Consider the following 22,450-nt stretch of genomic DNA (forward strand, 5'->3'; position numbering starts at 1 on the left):
AAGTTACTAGAGTGACAGATTAGTAGGAAGAGGTACTTAACAAGAAGGTTGGAGTCCAGTGTGCAGATGGAGACAGATGGAGGGTTGAGTCTTGAATTGGAGAAAAAGAGAAAAGGCGATTCAAATATAAATAAATTTGTAGATGGCAGAGTGAGGGTGAAGAGGTTAAGGGAATGAAAAATGGATGTTTTTATTGTTTTTTCTGTTTAGGTCAGGAATCAGGAAATCACAATTATCTGATGAAGGGGACCAGCGTAGAATAAGGCATGTATGAAGTGATTCGGAGATGGTGTATGTAGGCAAATTCTGGCTCCACCATTTACTAGCCAGGTGACCTTGGGTAGGGCACTACTTAAATCCTCCAAGCTCTGTTTGCTCCCTTATCAGTAAACTGAGGGAAATGACTACAATTATCTCACACTGTGGTGATTAAAACAGTGCACATGCAGTCCTTAGTACAGAGCCCCTCCTAACTGATCTGTCTCCATTTTCCAACCTGCCTCCTCCATTCCCCATCCATCTTACACAATATTGCAAGAGTGAGAGAGCTACCTAAAATGCCAACTTCATCATGCCATTCTCTTACTACAAATCCTTCAGTGGCTCTCACTGCTTCAACATAAATTCTAAACTTCTTACACTTATACTCAAAATCCTCAGTGATTTGGCCCCTACCTCACTGCGTGACATTATTTTCTACCATTTTGTGTGAAGCCCTCTTTGCTACAGTAACCCTGAATCATTATAATTTTCCTCCATAATCTATATCCTTTCAGATTTCTGTGACTTTGTTCATGTTATTCCCTCCTCACATGACTTGACTTGGCAAAACCTTACTTCTTCTTCAAGGTTCAACTTAGGGTGGCACTTTTAGAAAATCTTTTCTGAACTTCCGGGAAGCTCTCCATGTTTCCACAGCTCATTGTGTTTAACTTTTCCTTTACATTGTCCTTATCATTTAGATATTTTGCTTAGTTTTCTCCTCCAGGTAGGTCCTCTAGGAGCCATGGTAGGTGCTCAGTAAGGCTTATTAAATTATAGTCAACTCAGTGACTGGTTTTGAGATACATATCACATTCAGATGGTCAAAGTAGAAATGGCAGTGTTTGTTTTTCACAGCTCTTAACTATTTATAACAACCTCAGACTAAGATCTATGGTGTTCTAGAGCTGGAACAACTCTCTTACAGATGATCTAATCCAGCTTCTCCCCAACATTAGATTTAAGGTGATAAGAGAGAGATCCAGAGCAGGGAAGTATTTTACTGAGATCAAATAGTAAATAGAATGTCAAAGAGTTTTAACCCATGTTTCCTGACTTTCTGACCAGGATCCTTTCCACTGCTCATCCAGTGACAAATGATCTAGTCCTACCTCCCTTACTTCAACCCTTTTCACCTTTTTTGGCAAGATAGAAGTGACTGCAAATCTTATACACCAACATCTAGGTGACTTGTCCTGGGAATGGCAACCCCTAACCACACTGGTGCCAGCCACTCACTCTTCATTCTGCGGGGCATCCCTGGCCTGGAAGACCAGCACATATGGATTTATCTTCCCTTCTTTATTTCCTACCTGGTTGCTGTCCTTGGGAATAGCCTCCTTGTCTTCATCATCATTACTGAACGCAGCCTCCATGAACCCATGTACCTCTTTCTCTGCATGCTAGCTGTGGCTGACCTCATCCTGTCCACTACCACTGTGCCCAAAGCCCTGGCCATATTCTGGTTTCATGCTGGGGAGATCTCCCTTGATGGCTGCATCACTCAAATCTTCTTCATTCATGCCACCTTCATTGCTGAATCAGGGATTCTGTTGGCCATGGCATTTGACCGCTATGTGGCCATCTGTGACCCACTGCGATATACTACAGTGCTCAGTCATGCAGTAATCATAAAGGTTGGTCTGGCTGTGGTCCTGAGAAGCTTCTCTGTGATACTCCCAGATGTGTTCCTGGTGAAGAGACTGCCTTTCTGCCATAGCAATGTGTTACCACATACCTACTGTGAGCACATGGCTGTTGCCAAGTTTGCTTGTGCTGATATTTGTGTCAATGTCTGGTATGGCTTGTCTGTTCTTCTCTCTACTGTAATGCCAGATGCCTTGCTCATCTTGGTTTCGTATACCCTTATCATCAATGCAGTCTTCCACCTCCCTTCCCGAGGAGCTCGGCAAAAGGGTCTAGGCACATGTGCCTCCCACCTTGGGGTCATTTCCATGTTCTATTTGCCTGGCATTTTTACTGTAATTACCCAGCGGTTTGGGCATCATGTTCCCCTCCATACTCACATTCTGCTGGCCAATATCTGCACATTAGCCCCTCCCATGCTGAACCCTATCATTTATGGGGTCAAGACCAGGCAGATTCGAGAGTGTGTGGTCAGTACTCTGTGTTCACAGTAGAAACATGTTGAGTCTGTGTGACTGATCTGGTGGTATGTTCACCACTATGGTGTCTCACATTTTCTTTACCTATTTTGTAGAAACTTATTAACTAAGGGTTCTACTGACTGCGAACAAATGGATTTATCATGACTTTGAAAGATAGATTGTCATGTTGCCTTTATAAGGTAATGTTTAGAAAAGAGCATGAGGTTTTTTGGATATGATATCAAAAGTACAGGCAATAAAAGCAAAATAAACAAGCGGGACTACATCAAACCAAAAAGCTTCTGCACAGCAAAGAAAGCACTCAACAGAACAAATAGGCAACATATGGAATGGGAGAAAATATTTGCAAATCATTATCTGATAAGGGGTAAATAGCCAAAATATATAAGAAATCCATATAACTCAATAACAAAACTCAATAGTAAAGGAACAAATAACCTGGCTTAAATATGGGAAAAGGACCTGAATAAACTTTTTTTTTTTTTCAGAGAAGACATACAAATGGCCAACAGGTACGTGAAAAAGTTCTCAACATCACTAATTATCAGGGAAATGCAAATCAAAGCCACAATGAAACTTCACCTTACACATTTTAGCATAGCTATTATCAAAAAGAGATAATATATGTTGATGAGGATGTGGAGAAAAAGGAACCCTTGTGCACTGTTGGTAGGAATGTAAATTGGTAGAGCTATTAAGGAAAATAGTGTGGAGGTTCCTCAAAAACTGAAAACTAGAACTGCCATATTGTCCAGAAATTCCACTTCTGGGTATATATATGAAGGAAATGAAATCACTATCTTGAAGAGATGTCTGTACCCCCTCATGTTCATGGCAGCATTATTTATAATAGACAAGACACGGAAACAACCTATGTGTCCACTGACAGATGAAAAAAAAAATGGGGCGTGCGCGCGTGCGCACACACACACACACACACACACACACACACTGGAATACTATTCAGACATAAAAAGGAAATCCTGCCATCTGTGACAACATGGATGAATCCTGAGGACATTAAGCTAAGTAAAATAAGTCAGACAGAGAAAGACAAATACTATATGAGCTCACTTGTATGTGGAATCTAAAACTGAACTCATAGAAACAGAACAGTTTGATGGTTGCTAGAGATGAGTAGTGGGGGATGGGAGAAAGGGATGAAGGTTGTCAAAGTGTAAAATTTCCAGTTATACAATGAATCAGTTCTAGGAATGTAATGTACTACATGATGACTACAGTTAATACTGTATTGCATATTTGAAAGTCTCTAAGAGAGTATATCTTAACAGTTCCTACCACACACACAGAAAAATTTAACTACATGAGGTGGTGGATGGGGTAACAAACTTTATTGTGTGGTAATCATTTTGCAATATAAATGTGTCAAATCATTATGTTGTATACCTTAAACTTACAAAATGTTCTATGTCAATTATACCTTAATAAATCTGGATGAAAAAAATGTGGTACATATATACAATGGAATATTATTCAACCATAAAAAGAAAAGCCTGCTATTTGTGATAACATGGATGAACCTGGAGGACACTATACCAAGTGAAATAAGCCAGATATAGAAAAACAAAGACTGTGTGCTCTCTTATAGATGGGATCTAAAAACCTCAAACTTCCAGAAGCAGAGAGTAGAATGGTGGTTTCCAGGGGCACAGGGGTGGGGGAAATAGGTATTGGTTGAAGGTTACAAACTTTCAGTTATAAGTTCTGAGGATCTAATGTACAGTATGATGACTATAGTTAATATATACTGAGAGTTGATATTAAGTGTTCTCACTATACATATACAAAAGGTAACTATGTGAGGCAAGGAATCTGTCAATTAGCTTCATTGTGGTAATCATTTTACAAAATATGCATATATATTTAAGTGTACATCTTAAGTGTATACAGTTTTTATGTCACTTATACCACAATAAAACTGGAAAAAATTAAATATAAATACATAGTTTCATAAAGGGATGGGCACCACAATCTCTAAATTCCCTGATTATACCTTTATCATAGGGCTGTGATAGAACTAAAAATATAAACAGGATCTTGATATGCATGACATAGAGTAAGCAGTGGATAAGTTTTTAACTTCTACCTTAGCTTATCTTTTAAAATGTAGTGCAATAATTTCTGCCTCTTCTAATTCAAAAAGAAGTTATGGAATCAAAGGAGATCACAAAAGTTAACAGGCCTTATTTGCATTTTAAAGGAAAATATTAATCATAACTGGAATTGGTGCTGGTAGAATCTTCATTTCTCAAGAGAATTTTGTGTGATCTGTGCGGTATACAGATCACTTGTTAGTAATTACCGATGGGGATAGAAATCAAGATACTATTATCTTTACCACTTAATTTCTTTCAGTGGGGACCAAAGCGATGGTAGTATGTCATCTGTGTAATAGACATCTCCAAGTATTGGAGTAACCTGATATGCCAAGGAATTCAGATTTTGAGAAATGAGAGTATTTAAGTTTATATCATGACAGCTTTCTCCCATAAGTGTATCAATTAAAGGGAACAAATCATCATTTACATTGGTCAACTCCAAAGCAGAGACACAGAAGCAGAAAAGTATATTTTATAATTCACCCTTAAAAAAATTTCTCTATAACCTTGACATGCAGAATCCAACCATTCCCCAGTTATATCCCCATTCATAGAGAACTTAGCTCTCCTTTTCTTCCTTCAGTTTATCAACCAAAGCATGATTAATTTTGTCAACTTATATTGATTTAGCTCTGCAATGTTGCCATCTTGCCTGAGGATTTTGTTCTCTTTATCTTTTCTTCAAAGTACCTTCTGTCCAGTGTTAAGACAGACCATTACTCATACTTACAAATAACTCATCAGTAAATTTTAAGGTCGCTGATATCTTTGTACAGTATCTACATTTCATGAAGTGGATAGCAGATTTACTAAAGACTATCAGATTTCCTGAAGGAAATGTGAGATTCTATTAAAAAAATTTTAATTCCAGTGTAGCTAACATACAGTGTTCCATTAGTTTCAGGTGTACCATATAGTGATTCAACAGTTCCTTACGTTACTCGGTGCTCATCAAGGTGAGTGTACTTTTAATCCCCTTCACCTGTCTCATCCATTCCTCCACCCACCTCCCCTGTGGTAACCATATGTTTGTTTTCTATAGTGATGAGTCTCTCTTTTGTCTCTCTTTATTTGTTTCTTAAATTCCACATTTTAATGAAATCATATGGTATTTGTTTTTCTCTGACTGGCTTATTCCACTTATCATTATATTCTCTAGTGCTATCCATGCTGTTGCAAATGGCAAATTTTCATTCTTTATTATGGCTGAGTAATATTCCATTATATACATATAATAAAATATACATATTCCTATATATATACACACCACATCTTATTATCCATTGATTTATCAATTACACTTGGGCTGCTTCCATAATTTGGCTATTGTAAATAAGCTGCAATAAATATATAGGGGTACATATATCCCATCGGATTAGTATTTTCATGTTTTTTTGGGTAAATATCCAGTACAGCAATTACTGGATAGTAGGATAGCTCTATTTTTAATGTTTTGAGGAATCTCCATACTGTTTTCCACTGTGGATGCCCAGCTTGCATTCCCACCAACAGTACATGAGGGTTCCTTTTTCTCCACATACTTACCAACACTTGTTTCTTGAGTTTTTGCTTTTAGCTATTCTGACAGGTGTGAGATGATATCTCATTGTGGTTTTGATTTGTATTTCCCTGATGATCAGTGATGTTGAGAACCTTTTCATATGTCTGTTGGCCATCTATGTCTTCTTTGGAGAAATGTCTCTTAATATCTTCTGCCCATTTTTAACTAGATGATTTGGGTTTTTTCTTGTGTGTGTTAAATTGTGTAAGTTTTTAATATATTTTGGATACTAATTCTTTATTGGATATGTCATTTGAAAATATCTTTTCTCATTCAGTAGGCTGTCTTTGAGTTTTAGGTTATTTCCTTTGTTAAGCAGAGCTTTTTATTTTGATGTAGCCCCAATAGTTTATTTTTGCTTTTGTTTTCCTTGTCTCAGGAGGCATACCTAGAAAAAAGTTTCTATGGCCTATGTCAATAGGTTACTGCTTGTGTCCTCTTGTAGGATATTTATGGTTTCAGGCCACACATTTAGGTCTATTAAACCATTTTGAGCTAATTTTTGTGTATGGTGAAAGAAAGTAGTCTAGTTTCATTCTTTTGCATGTTACTGTCCAGTTTTCCAATCATCATTTGTTGAAGATACGTTTTCTCATTGGATATTCATTCTTCCTTTGTCAAAGATTAACTGATAATATAATTGTGGTTTTATTTCTAGGTTTTCTATTCTAGTCCATTGATCAATACATCTATTTTTATGTCAGTATCATACTGTTTTAATTATTACCACTTTGTAATAGAACTTGAAGTCTGGAATTGTGATGCCTCTGATTTTATTTTTCAAGATTGCTTTGGCTATTCAAGGTCCTTTGTGGTTCCAAACAAATTTTAGGATTGTTTGTTCTAGTTCTGTGAAAAATGCTATTTTGATTGGGATTGCATTAAATGTGTCGATTGTTCTGGGTAGTATAGACATTTGAACAATATTTGTTCTAACCCATGAGCATAGAGTGTCTTTCCATTTCTTGGTGTTGTTTTGAATTTCTTTCAACAATTTTTTATAGTTTTCAGAGTACAGGTCTTTCACCTCTTTGGTTATTTTTATTCCTAGGTATTTTTTTGTTTTGGTGCAATTGTAAATGGAATTGTTTTCTTAATTTCTCTTTCTGCTGCTTCATTGTTGGTGTACAGAAATGCAACAGATTTCCATGTTGATTTTGTATGGTGTAACCTTATTGAATTATCAGTTCTAGCAGGTTTCTTTTTGGTGGAGTCTTTAGGGTTTTCTATACATAGTATCATGTCAGCTGCAATAGTGAAAGTTTTACTTCTTCCTTATCAATTGGGTTGCCTTTTTGTTGTTTGATTGTTGTGGCTAGAACTTCTAGTACTATGTTGAATAAAAGTGGTGAGAGTGGACATACATCTTTGTCTTGTTCCTGACCTTAGGGTAAAATCTCTCACTTTTTCCCCAGGAAGGATGATGTTAGCTGTGGTTTTTTTTATATAAGGCCTTTATTATGTTGAGATATGTTCTCTCTAAAATTATTTTGTTGAATGTTTCTATCATGAATGGAGGTTGTACTTTGTCAAATGCTTTTTCTGCATTTATTGAAATGATCATATGGTTTTAATCCTTTCTCTTGTTGATGTGATGTATCATGTTGATTGATGTGTAGATACTGTAGCACCCTTGCATCCAGAGAATAAATTTAACTTGATTGTGCTAAATGCTTTTTAAAAATGTATTGTTGGATTCAGTTTGGTAATATTTTGTTGAGGATTTTTGCATTTATGCTCATCAGGGATATTGGCCTGTAGTTCTCTTTTCTTGTGGGGTTTTTATCTGGTTTTGGCATCAGGGTAATGCTGGGCTCATTGAATGAATTTGGAAGTTTTATTTCCTCTTTTTTTTTTTTTTTTGTAAGTTTGAGAATAGATATTGACTCTAAGTGTTTGGTAGAATTTATCTGTGAAGCCATCTGGACCTGAACTTCTGTTTGTTGAGGTTTTTTTTATTACTGATTCAGGTTCCTTGCTGGTAATCAGTATGTTCAGATTTTGTGTTTCTTCCTGCTTTAGTTTTGGTAGGTTATATGTTTCTAGTTATTTATCCCTCTCTTCTAGGTTGTCTTGTTGGCATATAATTTTTCATATTGTTATAATCCTTTGTGTTTCTGTGATGTTGGTTGTTATTTCTCTTTCTTGCGATTTTATTTGAGTACTCTTTTTTTTTTTTTTTTTGATGAGTCTGGCTAGAGGTTTATCAATTTTGATTTTTCAAAGAACAAAGCTCCTGGTTTCTTTGATCTGTTCTATTGTGTTTGTTTGTTTCTATATCCTTTATTACTGGTTTTATTGTTGTTGTTTTTCTAGCTCCTTTAGGTGTAAGGTTAGGTTGCTTATTTGAGATTTTTCTTGCTTTTGAGATGGGCCTTTATTGCTATAAGTTTCCCTCAGAACTTTTGCTGTATCTCAAAGGTTTTGAGCTGTTGGGTTTTTATTTTCATTTCTCTCCATGTAGTTTTCTATTTCTTCTTTGATCTCTTGGTTGCCCTATTCATAGTTTAGTAGCATGTTATTTAACCCCCATGTATTTGTGCCCTTTCCAGATTTTTTTTCTTGTGGTTGATTTCCAGTTTCATAATGTTGTGGTCAAAATAGATGGTAGGACTTTGATATTCTGAATTTGTTGAGACTTGTTTTATGGCCTAATATGTGATCTATTCTGGAGAATGTTCCATTTGCACTTGAAAAGAATGTGTATTCTGCTGTTTTAGGATGGAATGTTCTGAATATATCTGTTAAATCTAGCTGGTCTAGTGAGTCATTCAAAGCCATTGTTTCTTGTTGATTTTGTTTTGTGATATGTCCCAAAATATGTCTATTTTGTCCAAATATTGCTACCTTACCTTTCTTTTTCATATCTGTTTGCATGATAAATGTTTCTCCATCCCCTCACTTTCAATTTGCATGTGTCTTTAGGTCTGGAATGGGTCTCCTGTAGGTAGCATATAGATGGGTCTTGTTTTTTTAATTCACTCTGTCACCCTATGTCTTTTTATTGGAGCATTTAGTTCATTTATATTCAAAATAATTATTAATACATATGTATTTATTGCCACTTTTTAAAACTTGTTTTGCGGTTGTTTTTGTAGCTCTTCTCTGATCCTTTCTTCTCTTGCTCTCTTCTCTCATTGTTTGCTGGCTTTCTTTAGTGATATACTTGGATTCCTTTATTATTATTTTTTGCATGTTTATTACTGATTTTTGGTTTGTGTATGTAACATCTGCATATAGCAGTCTATATTAAGTTGATGGTTGCTTAAGATTGGACTCATTCTTTTCTCCCCCATGTTTTAGGTAATGGTGTCATACATTTTTTTATTTTGTGAGTCTGTTGCTGTTTTTTACAGATATACTCATTTTTACTGCTTTTGTGCTTCCTACTTTTCTTACTCTTATTTATGGTCTTTCCTTTCCTTTTAAAGAGTCCCCTTTAACATTTCTTGGAGGGCTAGTTTAGTGGTTTAGCGTTTGTTTGTCTGGGAAACTCTTTCTCCTTCTATTCTGAATGATAGCCTTGCTGGATAGAATATTCTTGGCTGCAGGTTTTTTCCTTTCAGCACTCTGAATTTATTATTCCACTCCTTTCTGGCCCACAAAGTTTCTGGTGAAAAATATACATATAGCCTTATGGGTTTTCTCTTGTATTTAACTGTCTTCTTTTATCTTGCTGCTTTTAAAATTGTCTCCTTATCACTACTTTTTGCCATTTTAATTACTATGTGTCCTCATGTGGACCTCCTTGGGTTGATTTTATTGGGGGACCTCTGTCCTGAATATGGATTTGTTTCCTTTTCCAGATTAGGGACATTTTTAGCTATTATTTCTTCAAATAAATTTTCTGCTCTCTTCTCTCTTTTCTTCTTCCTCTTCTGGGATCCTTATAATGCAAATGTTATTACGCTTGATGGACTCACTGAGTTCCCTAACTCTATTCTCATTTTGCATTTTAATTTTTTCCCTATCATCTGTTCAGCTTGATTACTTTCCATTACTCTGTCCTCCGGGTCACTAATTCATTCTTCTGCTCTCTTAGCCTGCTATTTATTCCATCTAGTGTATTTAAAATTTTTATTGTGTTCTTTTCTGATTGGTTCTTTATCTCACTATTAAGGGTATCTTTGATGTTCCCCACTCTTTTCTCAAGTCCAGTATCTTTAAATCCCCTATCAGGCATATATATCTGTTTTGTTTAGGTCTCTTGCTGTGGTTTTGTCCTGTTCTTCCATTTGGGACATATTCTTCTGTCTCTTCATTTTGTCTTACTCTGTTTCTGTGTGTTAGGACAGTCAGCTATGTCTCCTTCTCTGGAAAGTAACAGCCATGTGAAGGAGAGGTCTTGTAGTACCCTGTAATGCAGTGTCCCCTGTTCACCAGAATCTGGCACTTCAGAAGTATCTCCTATGTGTGTGCACATGCCCTGCTGTTGTGTCTTAGATGCTTTTTCCTTTAGTCCAGTTGTCTCCAGTGGTTTTCTCTGCCTATCGTGGGCAGTGTTTTGTCTCTGTGGTGTTACTAGACCAGCTGGGAGCCTCCTTCATCTGGAGTTAGATCATACATTTGCCAGAGATGCAGTAGCACCAAAGGCACCAAGGTGCCTTTCCTGTGTTGTTCCTGAGAAATTTTTGTTATTGGGCACGGCCTGCTGTCAGACCAGATGTCTTCCCCCAGCCCACTGCTGGGGCACCCTTCGGACTGACATTATGTGGTTGTCTTCCCTTCAACCCAGGAAAGGAGTCACTTTGGAGTCACGTGGTCAGGCTTGTGGTCCCGGTTTGAATGGCCTCTGGCAAAGAGCATATTGGAGGAGGTGGACTGCGCTGTGCCTGCAAGGTTTGCATGCCAGCAAGAGGGGACCTGCTGCCACCTCTGAAACCAGGCTGGTCAGGGTAGGGCCCATGGTTTAACAGGGTGCACCATGGTCTGCTTATGAAATGAGACTTGCTACCACTGCAGCTGCTGGTACCAGGTCAGTAGGAGCTGATCTGCAAAGCAGGTGGGTGAAACAAGCAATTTTAACAAGGTGTGTGCTTCGTTTCCTCAGGAGGGGGCCTGCTGCATCTGCCTCAAGGACCAAGGCTGCACACTGTGCATGGTTGGGGGCTGTAGTATTGGTACAGTTTGCACTGGTCTTCTGGGGGAGGGGACAGCAGCGCTGGGACTGAGGCACGCATGACTGGAAAGGACAGACCCACTGCTATGTGGGTGGGTGGGACTTGGTATAAGCAAGTTAGGTAATGAGTGTTGGCATCATGTTGTTTCTTGTAGATTGCCATGTTTATTCTGGGCATTGTGGGAGAGAGATGTGCCGGTGAATGGTGTCTCCTGGATGAGTCCCTCAGCATACCCTGCTCTTCAGGTACAGGCTCTGAGAGGAGTAAGTCTCCCTTCCATCTGCCCCAGATGTTTTTCAAACTGCTGCTTCTATGCTGTATTTTTGAGGGCTGTTTGTCCCACTGTCTCTTTAAGGCGGGCACTCAGCTTCCTATTGTCTCTCCCAAAGCTAAGTCAGCTGATTTGTAAAATGCTAGGCTTTAAGTCCCACTGGTTGTAAGAACTTAATGAAATTCAACTCCTCTGGTTTTCAATGGGAATTTGTTTTCCCTGTGCAGGTTTCCTAGTGTGGTAGAGGCTGCTTCTTGCCCTTCTCTGTGCCACTGGCTCCCTTCTTCCTGTGGAGGGCCCAGCTTTCCATCTGTTTATCTCCCGACTGATCTCCACCCTTTCTACCCTCTTCAGTGTGGCCTCTTCTCTGCCTTTAGTTGTGGAGTTTGTTCTGCCAGGATTTGGGTCATTTTCTGGGTTATTGATGCTGATGTGGGTGTTATCTAGTTGTATCCATGGGATGAATCGAGTTTAGGGTCTTCCTACTCTGTCATCTTCCCCGCCTCCCCCTGAGATTCTATTTTAGACAAATAGAATCTATTTGTCTTGAAGAATAGTATTGTGCTTGAAGAATAGTGGTTCTCTCACAGCCTGCTATTGCTTGGGTGTAGAGCTTCATTCCAACCTTAAGAGCTTAAATTCAAGAAAGTGTTTGCTGTCACCAGGTGATGCCATTACCTGAGTCCTGGCCTTCACATCAATCAGGTTCAACCAAAGAAGCAGAACTAGTAGGAGACATGCAGAGACTTATTGCATTTATACAATTGTGGGGGCTGGCAAGGCAGGACCTAAATCTGCAGGGCAGGCCATTAGTAGGGGCAGGCTGGAACTCTGGCATGAGCTGAAGCTGCTACTCATAGATGGATTATCTTCAGTGAAGCTTCAGTTCTGCTTTTAAGGTCTTTCACTTGATTGGATTAGACCCACCCAATTTATCCAGGACAATCTCCGTTAAAGTCAAATGATTATGGACTTTTAATAACACCTACAAAATACCTTCACAGCAATATCTAGATTAGTGATTGAAAACCTGACGGCTTATAGCCTAGCCAAGCTCACCTATCAAAAAACCATTACCCCTTCGATTTAGATTGATGCGCCCCTTAACCAACTCCAATATCAACAAGATGTGGTTGGGAGAGCATGGCAGGGATGGGGAGTACAGCAGGCTGGATACGTAATGTGGAAGTCTAAGGTCTGGATCATTCAGCCTTTATTTTCAAAGTATGGCTGTTTTTCTATAGGTGGTGTGGAGCCACTTAAATGTGTGTACATTGGAACAATAATCCTAGATGTATATGAGAACAAGGATCGAATGGGTTAGATTGAGGCCCCACGTACAAAGGAAGCCCCTTTGCAAACTCTGCAAAGGTAAATAACCGAGATCTGACTAAAGGCCTAGTGATGGAGAGGAGAAAATGAGACTTGAGTCACATAAAGAAGGCAGAAACATGTTTTGGTTTATCCAGAAGATTTGGGCCAATTAGTTTGTTTCACAGAGGGAATTATAAAGCAATCTAGGGAGGGACGCTGATGGTGAAGGTCATCTGACATAAATTTTCGGTGAAGTCCCTGCCAAAGTCTGCTTGCTGGTGTCCTGACAGGTCTGCAGAGACAAAGTGGTTCAGAGTTCATGCGGAGATGAGGCAGGGTCAGTGGCTGAGAAAGGCACCCACAGAGGGGGTGCTACCAGTGGTCAGAGGATCCCTACCAACCCACCCCCAATGGACGGAGGACAAGAGGGGCTGAGTTACTTCCTTCATCATTAAAACCAGTACTGAAGAAGGGCCGCAGAGGTCCAGTGAAGGCACATTCGGAGAAAGTGTAGATGAGGGAGCCGTGGTCAGTGATGTTGTAGAAGGAGACAGTGCTGGCCTCATAGTCAAGGAAGATCCCAACTTGGCACGGAGGCACCCGAAGGTGGAGGGGAGTCTGGGGGCTGGTGCCAGCCTCATATTTTTGTTTGTTCCACAGCCAAATTGTCCAGAAGCCATTTTGGGGGCTGAGCAAAAAATGCCCTTTCCTCCGCACAGAGTCTCTACAAACACCCAGGTCCCAGGCCTCCTTTCCTGTCACATCTACCTCCCAGTAAACCTTTCCAGAGTCAAAGAACTGGGCACCCAGGACCATGGGATAAGTGTCAAATCTGCCCTCATTTTCAGGCACTTCCTGTCGGCTGCCTCCAAGCCTCACTTGTCTCCGATCCTCTGACAGGATGAGCCACGGATTGGCTGTGTATGGATCCAGAGTGATGTTTACTGCAGAGAGGGGACCAGAGTCAGGCTGGGAGAGTGTGGGGAATCAGGAACCTGGTGTCTCTGGTTGGGGATGAGGATGAGGGGCTGTGGATAAGGAGGTATCTGTGAGCCTCACTGTGGAAGGAAATGACCCCCAGCCAGGCCTGACCTTTGAGGGAACCACCTTCTCTACCTGTCCCTGCCTCACCTACCCTGACCTGTTCTCTCTCCCTGACTCTGGGACTCTGCTTCCTCATCACCCACTTCTGTTCCCCAGTCCCAGTCTCTTGGTGGTCGCCTCACCTCCATAAGTCCTCAGCATCCTTTTCAGCCCTGGCACGAGGCACACACTCCTCAGGTCTGGAGGGGTGATGTCCAGATTCTTCAGGTTCCAACACTCACTCCTGAGGCAAACAGAATTACAGACCCTGTCCCCAACTCCCACCTCACCCTCCTGAACCCTGACACTATATAACCTCCCTTGTGGATGAAAATTTAACTCAATGCAATTTTACAAAAACCTCCTTTGCTGGGATCCCTGGGGGTGGGGGTGGGAGCCAAAGGAGGTAGGATTTAGTTCCTTTCTAGGCCTTACTGGTTACACAGCCCCTGCAGCTATGGATAGTTTGTATCTCCTCTCCAAGCCTGAGGTCAACAGGCACTCACTGTTTTACACTGTTTCATTTTATCACAAAGCATCTAATACAGATGGAATCACTTCTGTAAGGAACCTCAAGGCGTCTCCCCATATCATGGGTCTTACTCTCTGGCTCTTTCTAGGAGATTCATAACTGGCTGTAGACTCAGAACTTAATAGAAATTTCCCTGTTGGTTGGGGCTTCACTTTGTAAGGATGATATAGTCTAATTACTTTCGGCAGCTCACCAAGATGTCTGTTAATTAGCTTCACAACAGAAAATATTTTATGGAGGTTTGGGTATTTGAGAATAGGGACGAGAATGGGGGGAAAAATGAGTGCATGTTTTTCTAACTCAAAAACCTCTTCCACAGGTATATGTGCTTCCTACCACCCCCTCCTTTTTTTTTTAATGTTTATTTTTGAAAGGGTGAGAGACAGAGTGTGAGTGGGAGAGGGGCAGAGAGAGAGGGAGATAAAGAATTCAAAGCGGGTTCCAGGCTCTGAGCTGTCAGCACAGAGCCCAATGTGGGGCTCGAACCCACAAACCACAAGATCATGACCTGAGCCAAAGCTGGACACTTAACCCACTGAGCCACCCAGGCAACCCCCTGCCCCTTCCTCTTACAAAGAAAACTCCTTACCTTCCCAGGACACTTTTCACCTCCTGAGGAGAAAAGAGAGTGTGTAAATTCTGGACTCACTGGTTTACCATTAGACCTCATTTCTGTGGGTTGGGTGATGCCCCCCAGCCCCCAAGACCCACAGGACACTGCTTTACCCCATTCCTCTGGGGCCAATGCCTGAAAGACATTTCTGACCAGCTTGAAGCAGAAGGGGTGTGGATGCTTGTGGGGTAACCAGGGTAACCACCATGGGTGTGACCTATAGCTAAGAGAAGGATGACCAATTTAAGGACTCTGATTCAGAGGACAAATTAGAAAGCCCCGATTCCTGGAAGAAGAGTGGAAAGGAACAAGTAGCCCAGCCTGGCTGAGTCCCAGAGGCAGTCACAGGGAAAGAATGGCCAAGTCAGGATGCACAGAAACTGCTCTATCTCATTTGCAGGCTTGCATTTGGGGGAAGGAAAGGCTCTGTCCTATGTTGGAGTTAATGCTGCCTTCTCATATGTATGTGAAATCAAATCACTTGAGAATATGCTGTTGCAGGGCTTGGGAACCCTTACCCAGGAATTGGCACACTCCTAGGCCCAGTCAAAAGTGCATTAGAAAGTGTGGCTCAGTGTTGGGCAGAAGCAAGATTTAGACAATGAGAAGAGGGCCTACCAAGTCAAGCCAATCCAGGAAGCCTTTCTGCACAAACCAAACTAAACAAAAAAATTGGCTTCATGACCACATCTGACAGAGACACTGGCAAGTTTGGGAAGAGAAAAACTGTATAAGGTTAGAGCAGAGGGGACTTTAGAGACCCGCTAGTCAATAGTTTCCCCAAACGAGGCAAACACATTAAGGGATGCGAGAGGATTTTAAGTAGCACACACATCAATGAGTGTTTAAAAAATAGTTATGTGCTCATTTTAATATCAGCTCTGCCACTTACTATTTGGGTGAACTTGGTCAAGTTATTTAGCTGTAGTGTCTAAGTTTCTCAACATCTCTGCCCCTCTGTTTTCTCATCTATGAAATGGGGATAACGGCATCCAACTCACTGTATTGCTGTGACAGCCTGAGTACACAGAGGCAGATACTATGTGCCATTTAAGAATCAGCGGTGGTTACAAAATTAGAAAAAAATCAGTAACCTATCAATGCAGGATTTCTTGGCTCCTATCGCTTAGGACAAATTTCCTGTTAAGCTAAATTTCTTCAGGTGAAAGAGTGAGATGTAAAGAACAAACATATGCCAACAGGTTTGGGTAGTTCACAGAAGCAGCAGAAAGTGGGAAGAGGGTACATTTATGACTAACACTGGGGGATCCTTATTCAGTCCACTCCCTCCCCTTGTTCCACAGATGGAGACATTAGATCTAGGAAAAGGAAGGGACTTAACCTAGAATTATGGAGCGAATTGGTGGCAGGGCTGGGGATGGGCCACTGTCTCTTAATTTCCAGGGCACTGTCTTTAGTTACATTTATGAAAACCTGCTCATGGTCAAATGCTCACGTAAAAGCTTTTGTGGTTTCTCTCATTTAATCCTCACAAAAATCCCTTGAGATATGTAACATTATAGTATACATTTAACATAGGAGAAACCTGATACTCAGAAAAGTTATGGAACTTTCTCAAGGTCATGAACCTGGAAGGTGTCAGAGCAGGCACTTACCTGGGATGGCTGGTTCTTTGAATTGCTGGATGGAATATTTCCTCCTAACTCTGCACCTTTCCCATGACTTGAGTGCAAACCAAGCATGGGTCTGAATTCCAGTTTGGGAATATTCCAGGGACCGGGTTTAGCCTTTTTTCAGTTGTTCCTTGAACCTCAGGGAGGGGGATGGCTCACCTGCAGCAGCTCCAGGGCTGAGACCCTGCTCCTCTTCTCCAGCTCCACGACCAGCTCCTGCAGGGCCTGGCTCTTCTGGGCCAGTGTGGCCTCCCTCTCATCCAGGATTCTCAGCTGCTCCTTTTCCTCCATCTCTAGTTTCTGTAGCTGTCTCTGTTCCTCTGCAGCCAGGAAGTTCTGCTGCTGCACAAACTCTGTGTGAATCCTCAGTTTGTGTGTCTCAACCTGACTCTTTGGTGTAAATGGAAAGAGAGAGGTTTTTATCAAAATCTCCTAAGCTTCAGGAATGAAGGTACTCCTATCGGTTTCTATTCCCTGTAGATTCACCACTCAGACTCTGGGTCTAGAGCAAACACAAACACACACACACACACACACACACACACACACACACACAGAAATTTTCTGGGGAGATAAGTGAGTGAGGCTTCTGGGCTCAGAGGGGAATGGGATTATTTGGGGGGGGGCACACTGTAGCTGTCCTACAGTCGCATATGTATGGTAACAGACTTTCAAAACCCACCCAGTACCCAAATGTGCCCCCGTGTCTTCATTTCTCAGGGAGTTCCTGAGAGAGTCACATCCATCCCTACCCCCAACAACCTCACAAAGACAGGCTCACAACACTGCTCTGAAGTCCTGAGGAAAGGGAGTCTTTGGGATAATCTCTGCTTGTCCTCTCCTGCTGGTGACTGGAAGGTCACCTGACGACACAGGATGACTCCTTTTGCCACCACAGCCTGACTCATCCTTCTCTGATCCCAAATCTTCCTTTTCTGGGCTCTACAGGCCATGAGTTCCCTCCACTCTTCTAATCCCTGACTACCCTACCTCCAAGTTATGGGTATAGAACAAGCTTTAGGTCTCCATTCTACTTTGGACCAGTGATCTGGATATGGTTAAGCAACCACCTGGTCAGATTGGTTTTTCTACATTTAGTCTTGGTCATTCCCTTAAGTCTGTTCCTCACAGCCCTTGTCATTTACTGACAGGCCTGGCCACCGGGCATCTCTCCTGGGAGACCTCTGTCCCCAGGAGGTCACTGTTGAGGCAGTGATTCTGTCATTTCTTAAGACTGGGTTCAGGGAGCAGGAGCTTTAGGGTATGGCTTGTTCCTCTCAGCACTTTTTCCTAAGACTCTTGATTTTTCTATCTGATTGGGAGCTCTCTCCTTTTTATTCCTCTCTGTCAGGAGGCCTAGAGGATAGCTGGTTCTTGGAGAGTGAGATATACTGACTATCACTCCTCAGATGGGCATAGCTATGGTTAGAGCTTGAGTTTGGGACGCTGGACTCTGCCCTGGCTTCTGATCTGAGATTCCTTTTAGGACATGATTCTTGCCTTCCAGGCTGCTCTCTTCATTGCAATATCCACTTCCAACTCCTCTGCCAACCGTTGTCCTTTTCTCACGTTCCCTAATGCCACCTGGAGCTTCTCCTGTAGAGAACGATAGGTTAGTGCCCAATCAGACCAAGAAGTGGGGTGGGGTGGGGTGGGGTGGCATAAGGAAGGAGAAAACCATGCTGGTTCTTTGAAAAGACTGAGTGCTGAGAAAGAGGGGAGACTACAGTCTGACTGGGGTGGAAATTCTGTGGATGGGAAGACTTTGGAAAAAGCCTAATGTTTCTTACAACATAGAGCTACACTGTTGGTAGGGGGCATGCTCATTCCTAATTAATCAGGAGACAAGGAAATGTGATTCTTGTAGCATTTCCTCAGTGTATTCCCCGCTCCTGGGAAATGAGAAAGCTGTACCAAGTTTGCAGTTCTTGGCTTAAGTTAGACATGGAAGGTGGGAGGCACCCTTCCTTTCCCCAGCCCCTCAACTCCACAGGTGACTCTACCTCCCCGGCTCTGGGGAACAAAGCACCCACCAGGGATGCCTCTCCTTCTACATGCTTTCGCCTCTGTGCTGAGGCCTCACCTTGTACTCCTGAGCAGCCTCCTCAATAGGGACCATGTGGTGGTTACGGTGGTTCTGGGACTGGGAACACACCCAGCAAAGGATCTTCCCATCTTCCTCGCAGAACAGGTGCAGTTTCTCTCCGTGCACCTCGCACCGCTCCCGCTGCATGCCCTCCTTGGCACTCTGGCCAATTTGTTTAAGGTTGTCCACCATGTTGGCCAGCGGCCAGTTGGGCCTGACGTTCCGGAGCAAGAAGATGTGCTGACACACAGGGCAGACGCCGCCCCCATCTTTTCCGACCTGAGAGATGCAGTCGTGACAGAAGCTGTGGCCACATTCAATGCTCACAGGCTCCACGACAGGATCCAGGCAGATAGGGCAAGTGACCTCCTCCCACATCATCGCCAGGGGCGCTGCTGAGGCCATTGCGGTAACGTTCCTATGAGGCAGCCCTGTGGAGAGCCTGCGGAAGCATAGTAGGAGGGGAGAAAAGGAAAAGAGAAGATGAGAAGGGTGGTGTGTTAAGGGGGGGGGGAGGGGAAGCAATCCCAAGGAAACCCTGAGGAAGAGTGAGGTGGAGGGTGTGAAAATAAAATGAGAACGTTACCTTGAGCAACAAGAGCTTCTCCTCCCTAATCTCATCCACTGATCAAGCCAGACAGCGGGGAAACGCAGTCCCCAAAAGAGAGCAAGATTGTTTTTGGGAACTTCAGAGATAGAGCTTTGTGCAACTCCATCTTCATCAGGTCCACCGCTACTTAAACCCTCGTCCCCTGGGCTTTTCCTGTGAGTCTTCTCCCATGTCAGGTGCCAAGTGCACTGCCAAGCAGCTCGTGGTAACAGGTGCGGCCTTTTACCACGCACTCTCCATGCGCTACAGGAGGTGCTGCGTGCTTTGCGTACGTCTTCGTTAGTCTGCGCGATGATGGCAGGCGTTACACACAGGTTACAGGACTGCATACATAAGAATATGTTTACAAGTGTGTACATATACGTGTAGTACGTATACATGTCTGTGCTTGTATGTGTATGTACGTGTTCACACGCACCCACCCACGTGGTAGAGCACTTCCCGGGCTCTCCTCTCAGCTTCCGGAACCTGGTAACTGTCCTCATTGCTTCTGGGGCACAGACCCAGACCTATCTACCACCCTGCCCCTCTCACTCCCAAAGGGGAACTGTGGAGAGGAGGGTCTCCAGGACTGCGGACCTACCCACGCTGGGCTGCCCTAGACCACGCTCCAGGCTAGGTTGCTGCCCGTTCTCCCTGCCCAGGCGGCAGCAGCAGTAAGGCGGCCCTCGCCCCTTCCCCCTTTCCTGTAACTTGGAAGTCACGTACACAGCCAGGCCCCCTCCCAGGCGGGCTGTCAGCCCGGGAGGAACCGCTGGGCTTGGGCTGATCCAGACCAGTCCCTCTGCGGAGAAGGGAGAACAGGGACCCCAGGCTCTAGGGATGAGACCTGGATGCAAGGGGACCCCCAGATCCGGGGCAAGGGGGAGATGTCCCCCAGCCAGGGCTGGGGCGCTTGGGTTTGGGCAAGTCACTCACCTTTTCAGGGGAGTCCGCAGCTGGCGGCAAGTTCCCTATTTCACTTTCGATTTTCCTTCAGAGGCAAGTCTGAAAGGGAGGCGGGCCGAGGGGCAGGGAGTGGGAGGAGCTTGGGAGGAGAGGGTGACGCGCAGGGCGGAGCTAAGGGGCAGTGGGTGGAGGAGGCTCAGACGCCCCCGGCTGACACTAAGCGAAAGCCCTTCAGCATTTCAGCCTTGCTGAGCACTCCCTCCCAGGTCCTCAGTATCTAATGGTCCTCAGCACCTACTAGATGGAGGAGTCATACTGCCTTCTTTGACGCTGGTCACCATCACTCCACAGCCCTATGCTGTGCCTACGTGTGAGAGCTGCTCCTAAGGAGGTCTGGATGGGGACAAGAGTGCCTGGAGCTCTTCCTAAAGTGCCATCCTGTGTTTCCTACTTCCAGAAACCAGTCCTTTTCAGGAGAGTGTGGATATTCTTTTAACATCAAGGGGGTGAGGGATTTATACTGCCTGACCCAAAGGCAGGTATCACACCAGTGAGTGGTAAGAAAGGAATCGACATTTATTGAGCACCAACTGTGTACTTGTCACTGAACTAGGGATTTTCACAGGTTATTTCCTAAATTGTAGTAAATTGTATTTCTTAATTATAGTAAAAATTGTAGTAAAAAGTTATTTCTTAAATTGCAAAAAAAATTGCAATTACTTAAATTGTAGTAAAATTGTAGTAAAATTACATAACGAAATTTACCATTGTAATCATTTAAGTATACAGTTCAGTGGTGGTATTAAATACATTCACCTCATTGTGTGACCATCAGATCAGATCGTCCATGGAACTTTTTTCATCTCGTCATATTGGAAACTGTTACCTATTAAACAATAACTGCCCATTATCTCCTCCTCTGAGCTCCTGAAAGCCACCATTCAATTTTCCATCTCTATGAATTTGACTTCTTTAGGTGCCCCAATAGAAGTAGAGTCATACAGTATTTGTCCTTTTGTGACTGGCTTATTTTACTTAACACAATGTCCTCAGGGTTTATTCATGTTGTGAATAACATGACAGGCTTTCTTTCCTTTTACAGGCTGAATAATATTCCAATGTCTGTATGTGCATTTTGTTTCCCCATTCATCTGTCAGTGGACACTTGGGTGACTTCTAGCTTTTGACCATTGTGAATACTGTTGCTATGTTCAGGTTATATTATTTAAGCCACATAACAATTTAGTGATTCAGGAGTTATTAAACTCATGTTACAGGAGAGGACACTGAGGCTGAATGGAGTGAAGTGACAAAGTAGATGTATGAGAATTGAAATGTGCAGGGAAGAACCTCATTTTAGTGACAGCCCAGAGAAGACTGGCTGCCCTGTCAGCTCAAGAAGAGGCTGTAGGGGCAGCTGGTAGGGATGTGGTCACAAGCTGTGGAGGAGGAAGGAGAAAAAAAGGAAGGGTGAGGAGGCTAGGATTCTCAATTCCTTCCAACTCAGATTTTTTTTTTTTTGGTCCCTGTATAACTTAAGGTTAAAAACATCAGTTGAAATTTGCTTAATGTTTTGTATAGATTAGGAAACCTAAAAACACTTCATGCCTCTTTGTAAATTCCAGTTCTGTTTTTATGAGAATTTGCTTAGTGGAAGGTTATCAAGTGACATCTAATATTCAAATTGTATCACTGTAATGATTTGATTCCAGGAACATAGTTCCAGAAAGAAAAGTGGAAACAGTAAAAGAAGAAGGAGAAGAAGAAGGAGGAGGAGAAGAAAAAGAAACCTATATGTGAATTAGCAGACACTCAGAAAATGAGTACTTCACATCACTGCCCTCACTCATTCCTATAGGCACCGAGCAAGCTGCTGTGGGGTGGGGTAGAAAAGAGCATAGATCTCATGATAGTGCCGACATGGATTCAGTGCTAACCCTGCTATTTACCAGCCATGTGCCATCCCTCTGAGCTACAATTTATTTATTAAATAAAGATATTAATATATACACCACAGGGTTGCTTTGTTCATGTTCAATAATACACACACAGATCAATATAACATATACATGCTGCAACAGTCCCCAATTTGGTATTGTCTAGAAGATCAAAATTGCCACTCATTCCAAATTCCCCTTACTCACTGCCAGTACGTTTAGTACTTCAGTGTTCTTTCCCTGGTGGGTAATCCAAATCATTCCTGAAGGATCAGTATCCTTAATGTTCCT

General features: G+C 42.5%; 2 protein-coding genes across 3 annotated transcripts; one reads left to right on the forward strand and one right to left on the reverse strand.

The window, feature by feature from the left end:
- Nucleotides 1-1,463: 1,463 nt before the first annotated feature.
- LOC131488579 (olfactory receptor 52B4-like) lies at nt 1,464-2,402 on the forward strand. The gene has a single exon (XM_058690443.1). It carries the CDS (start codon nt 1,464-1,466, stop codon nt 2,400-2,402), a length of 939 nt encoding a protein of 312 aa, XP_058546426.1.
- Nucleotides 2,403-12,658: 10,256 nt separating this feature from the next.
- TRIM21 (tripartite motif containing 21) lies at nt 12,659-20,310 on the reverse strand. 2 transcript variants are annotated; one of them, XM_058687959.1, is made up of 7 exons: nt 20,253-20,310; nt 18,722-19,166; nt 18,139-18,234; nt 16,798-17,028; nt 14,981-15,003; nt 14,003-14,103; nt 12,659-13,720 (listed from the first exon to the last, which is right to left on the reverse strand). In XM_058687959.1, exons 2-7 carry the CDS (start codon nt 19,127-19,129, stop codon nt 13,170-13,172), a joined length of 1,410 nt encoding a protein of 469 aa, XP_058543942.1. In that variant the 5' UTR covers nt 19,130-19,166; nt 20,253-20,310; the 3' UTR covers nt 12,659-13,169. The 2 variants fall into 2 exon arrangements, with proteins under 2 accessions (XP_058543942.1, XP_058543941.1); XM_058687958.1 differs by lacking the exon at nt 20,253-20,310 and having other exon boundaries at nt 18,722-19,204.
- Nucleotides 20,311-22,450: the final 2,140 nt, after the last annotated feature.

The sequence above is a fragment of the Neofelis nebulosa genome, chromosome 10, assembly GCF_028018385.1.
Source record: "Neofelis nebulosa isolate mNeoNeb1 chromosome 10, mNeoNeb1.pri, whole genome shotgun sequence".
Classification (NCBI taxonomy): Eukaryota; Metazoa; Chordata; class Mammalia; order Carnivora; family Felidae; genus Neofelis; species Neofelis nebulosa.

Coding starts and splice junctions, on each gene's coding strand:
- LOC131488579 (XM_058690443.1), top strand. CDS start 1,464: ATGGCAACCCCTAACCACACTGGTGCCAGCCACTCACTCTTCATTCTG.
- TRIM21 (XM_058687959.1), bottom strand. CDS start 19,129: ATGGCCTCAGCAGCGCCCCTGGCGATGATGTGGGAGGAGGTCACTTGC. Junction 18,235..18,721: donor AGGCTGCTCAGGAGTACAAG/GTGAGGCCTCAG, acceptor CGTTCTCTACAG/GAGAAGCTCCAGGTGGCATT. Junction 17,029..18,138: donor TGAAGAGAGCAGCCTGGAAG/GCAAGAATCATG, acceptor TTTACACCAAAG/AGTCAGGTTGAGACACACAA.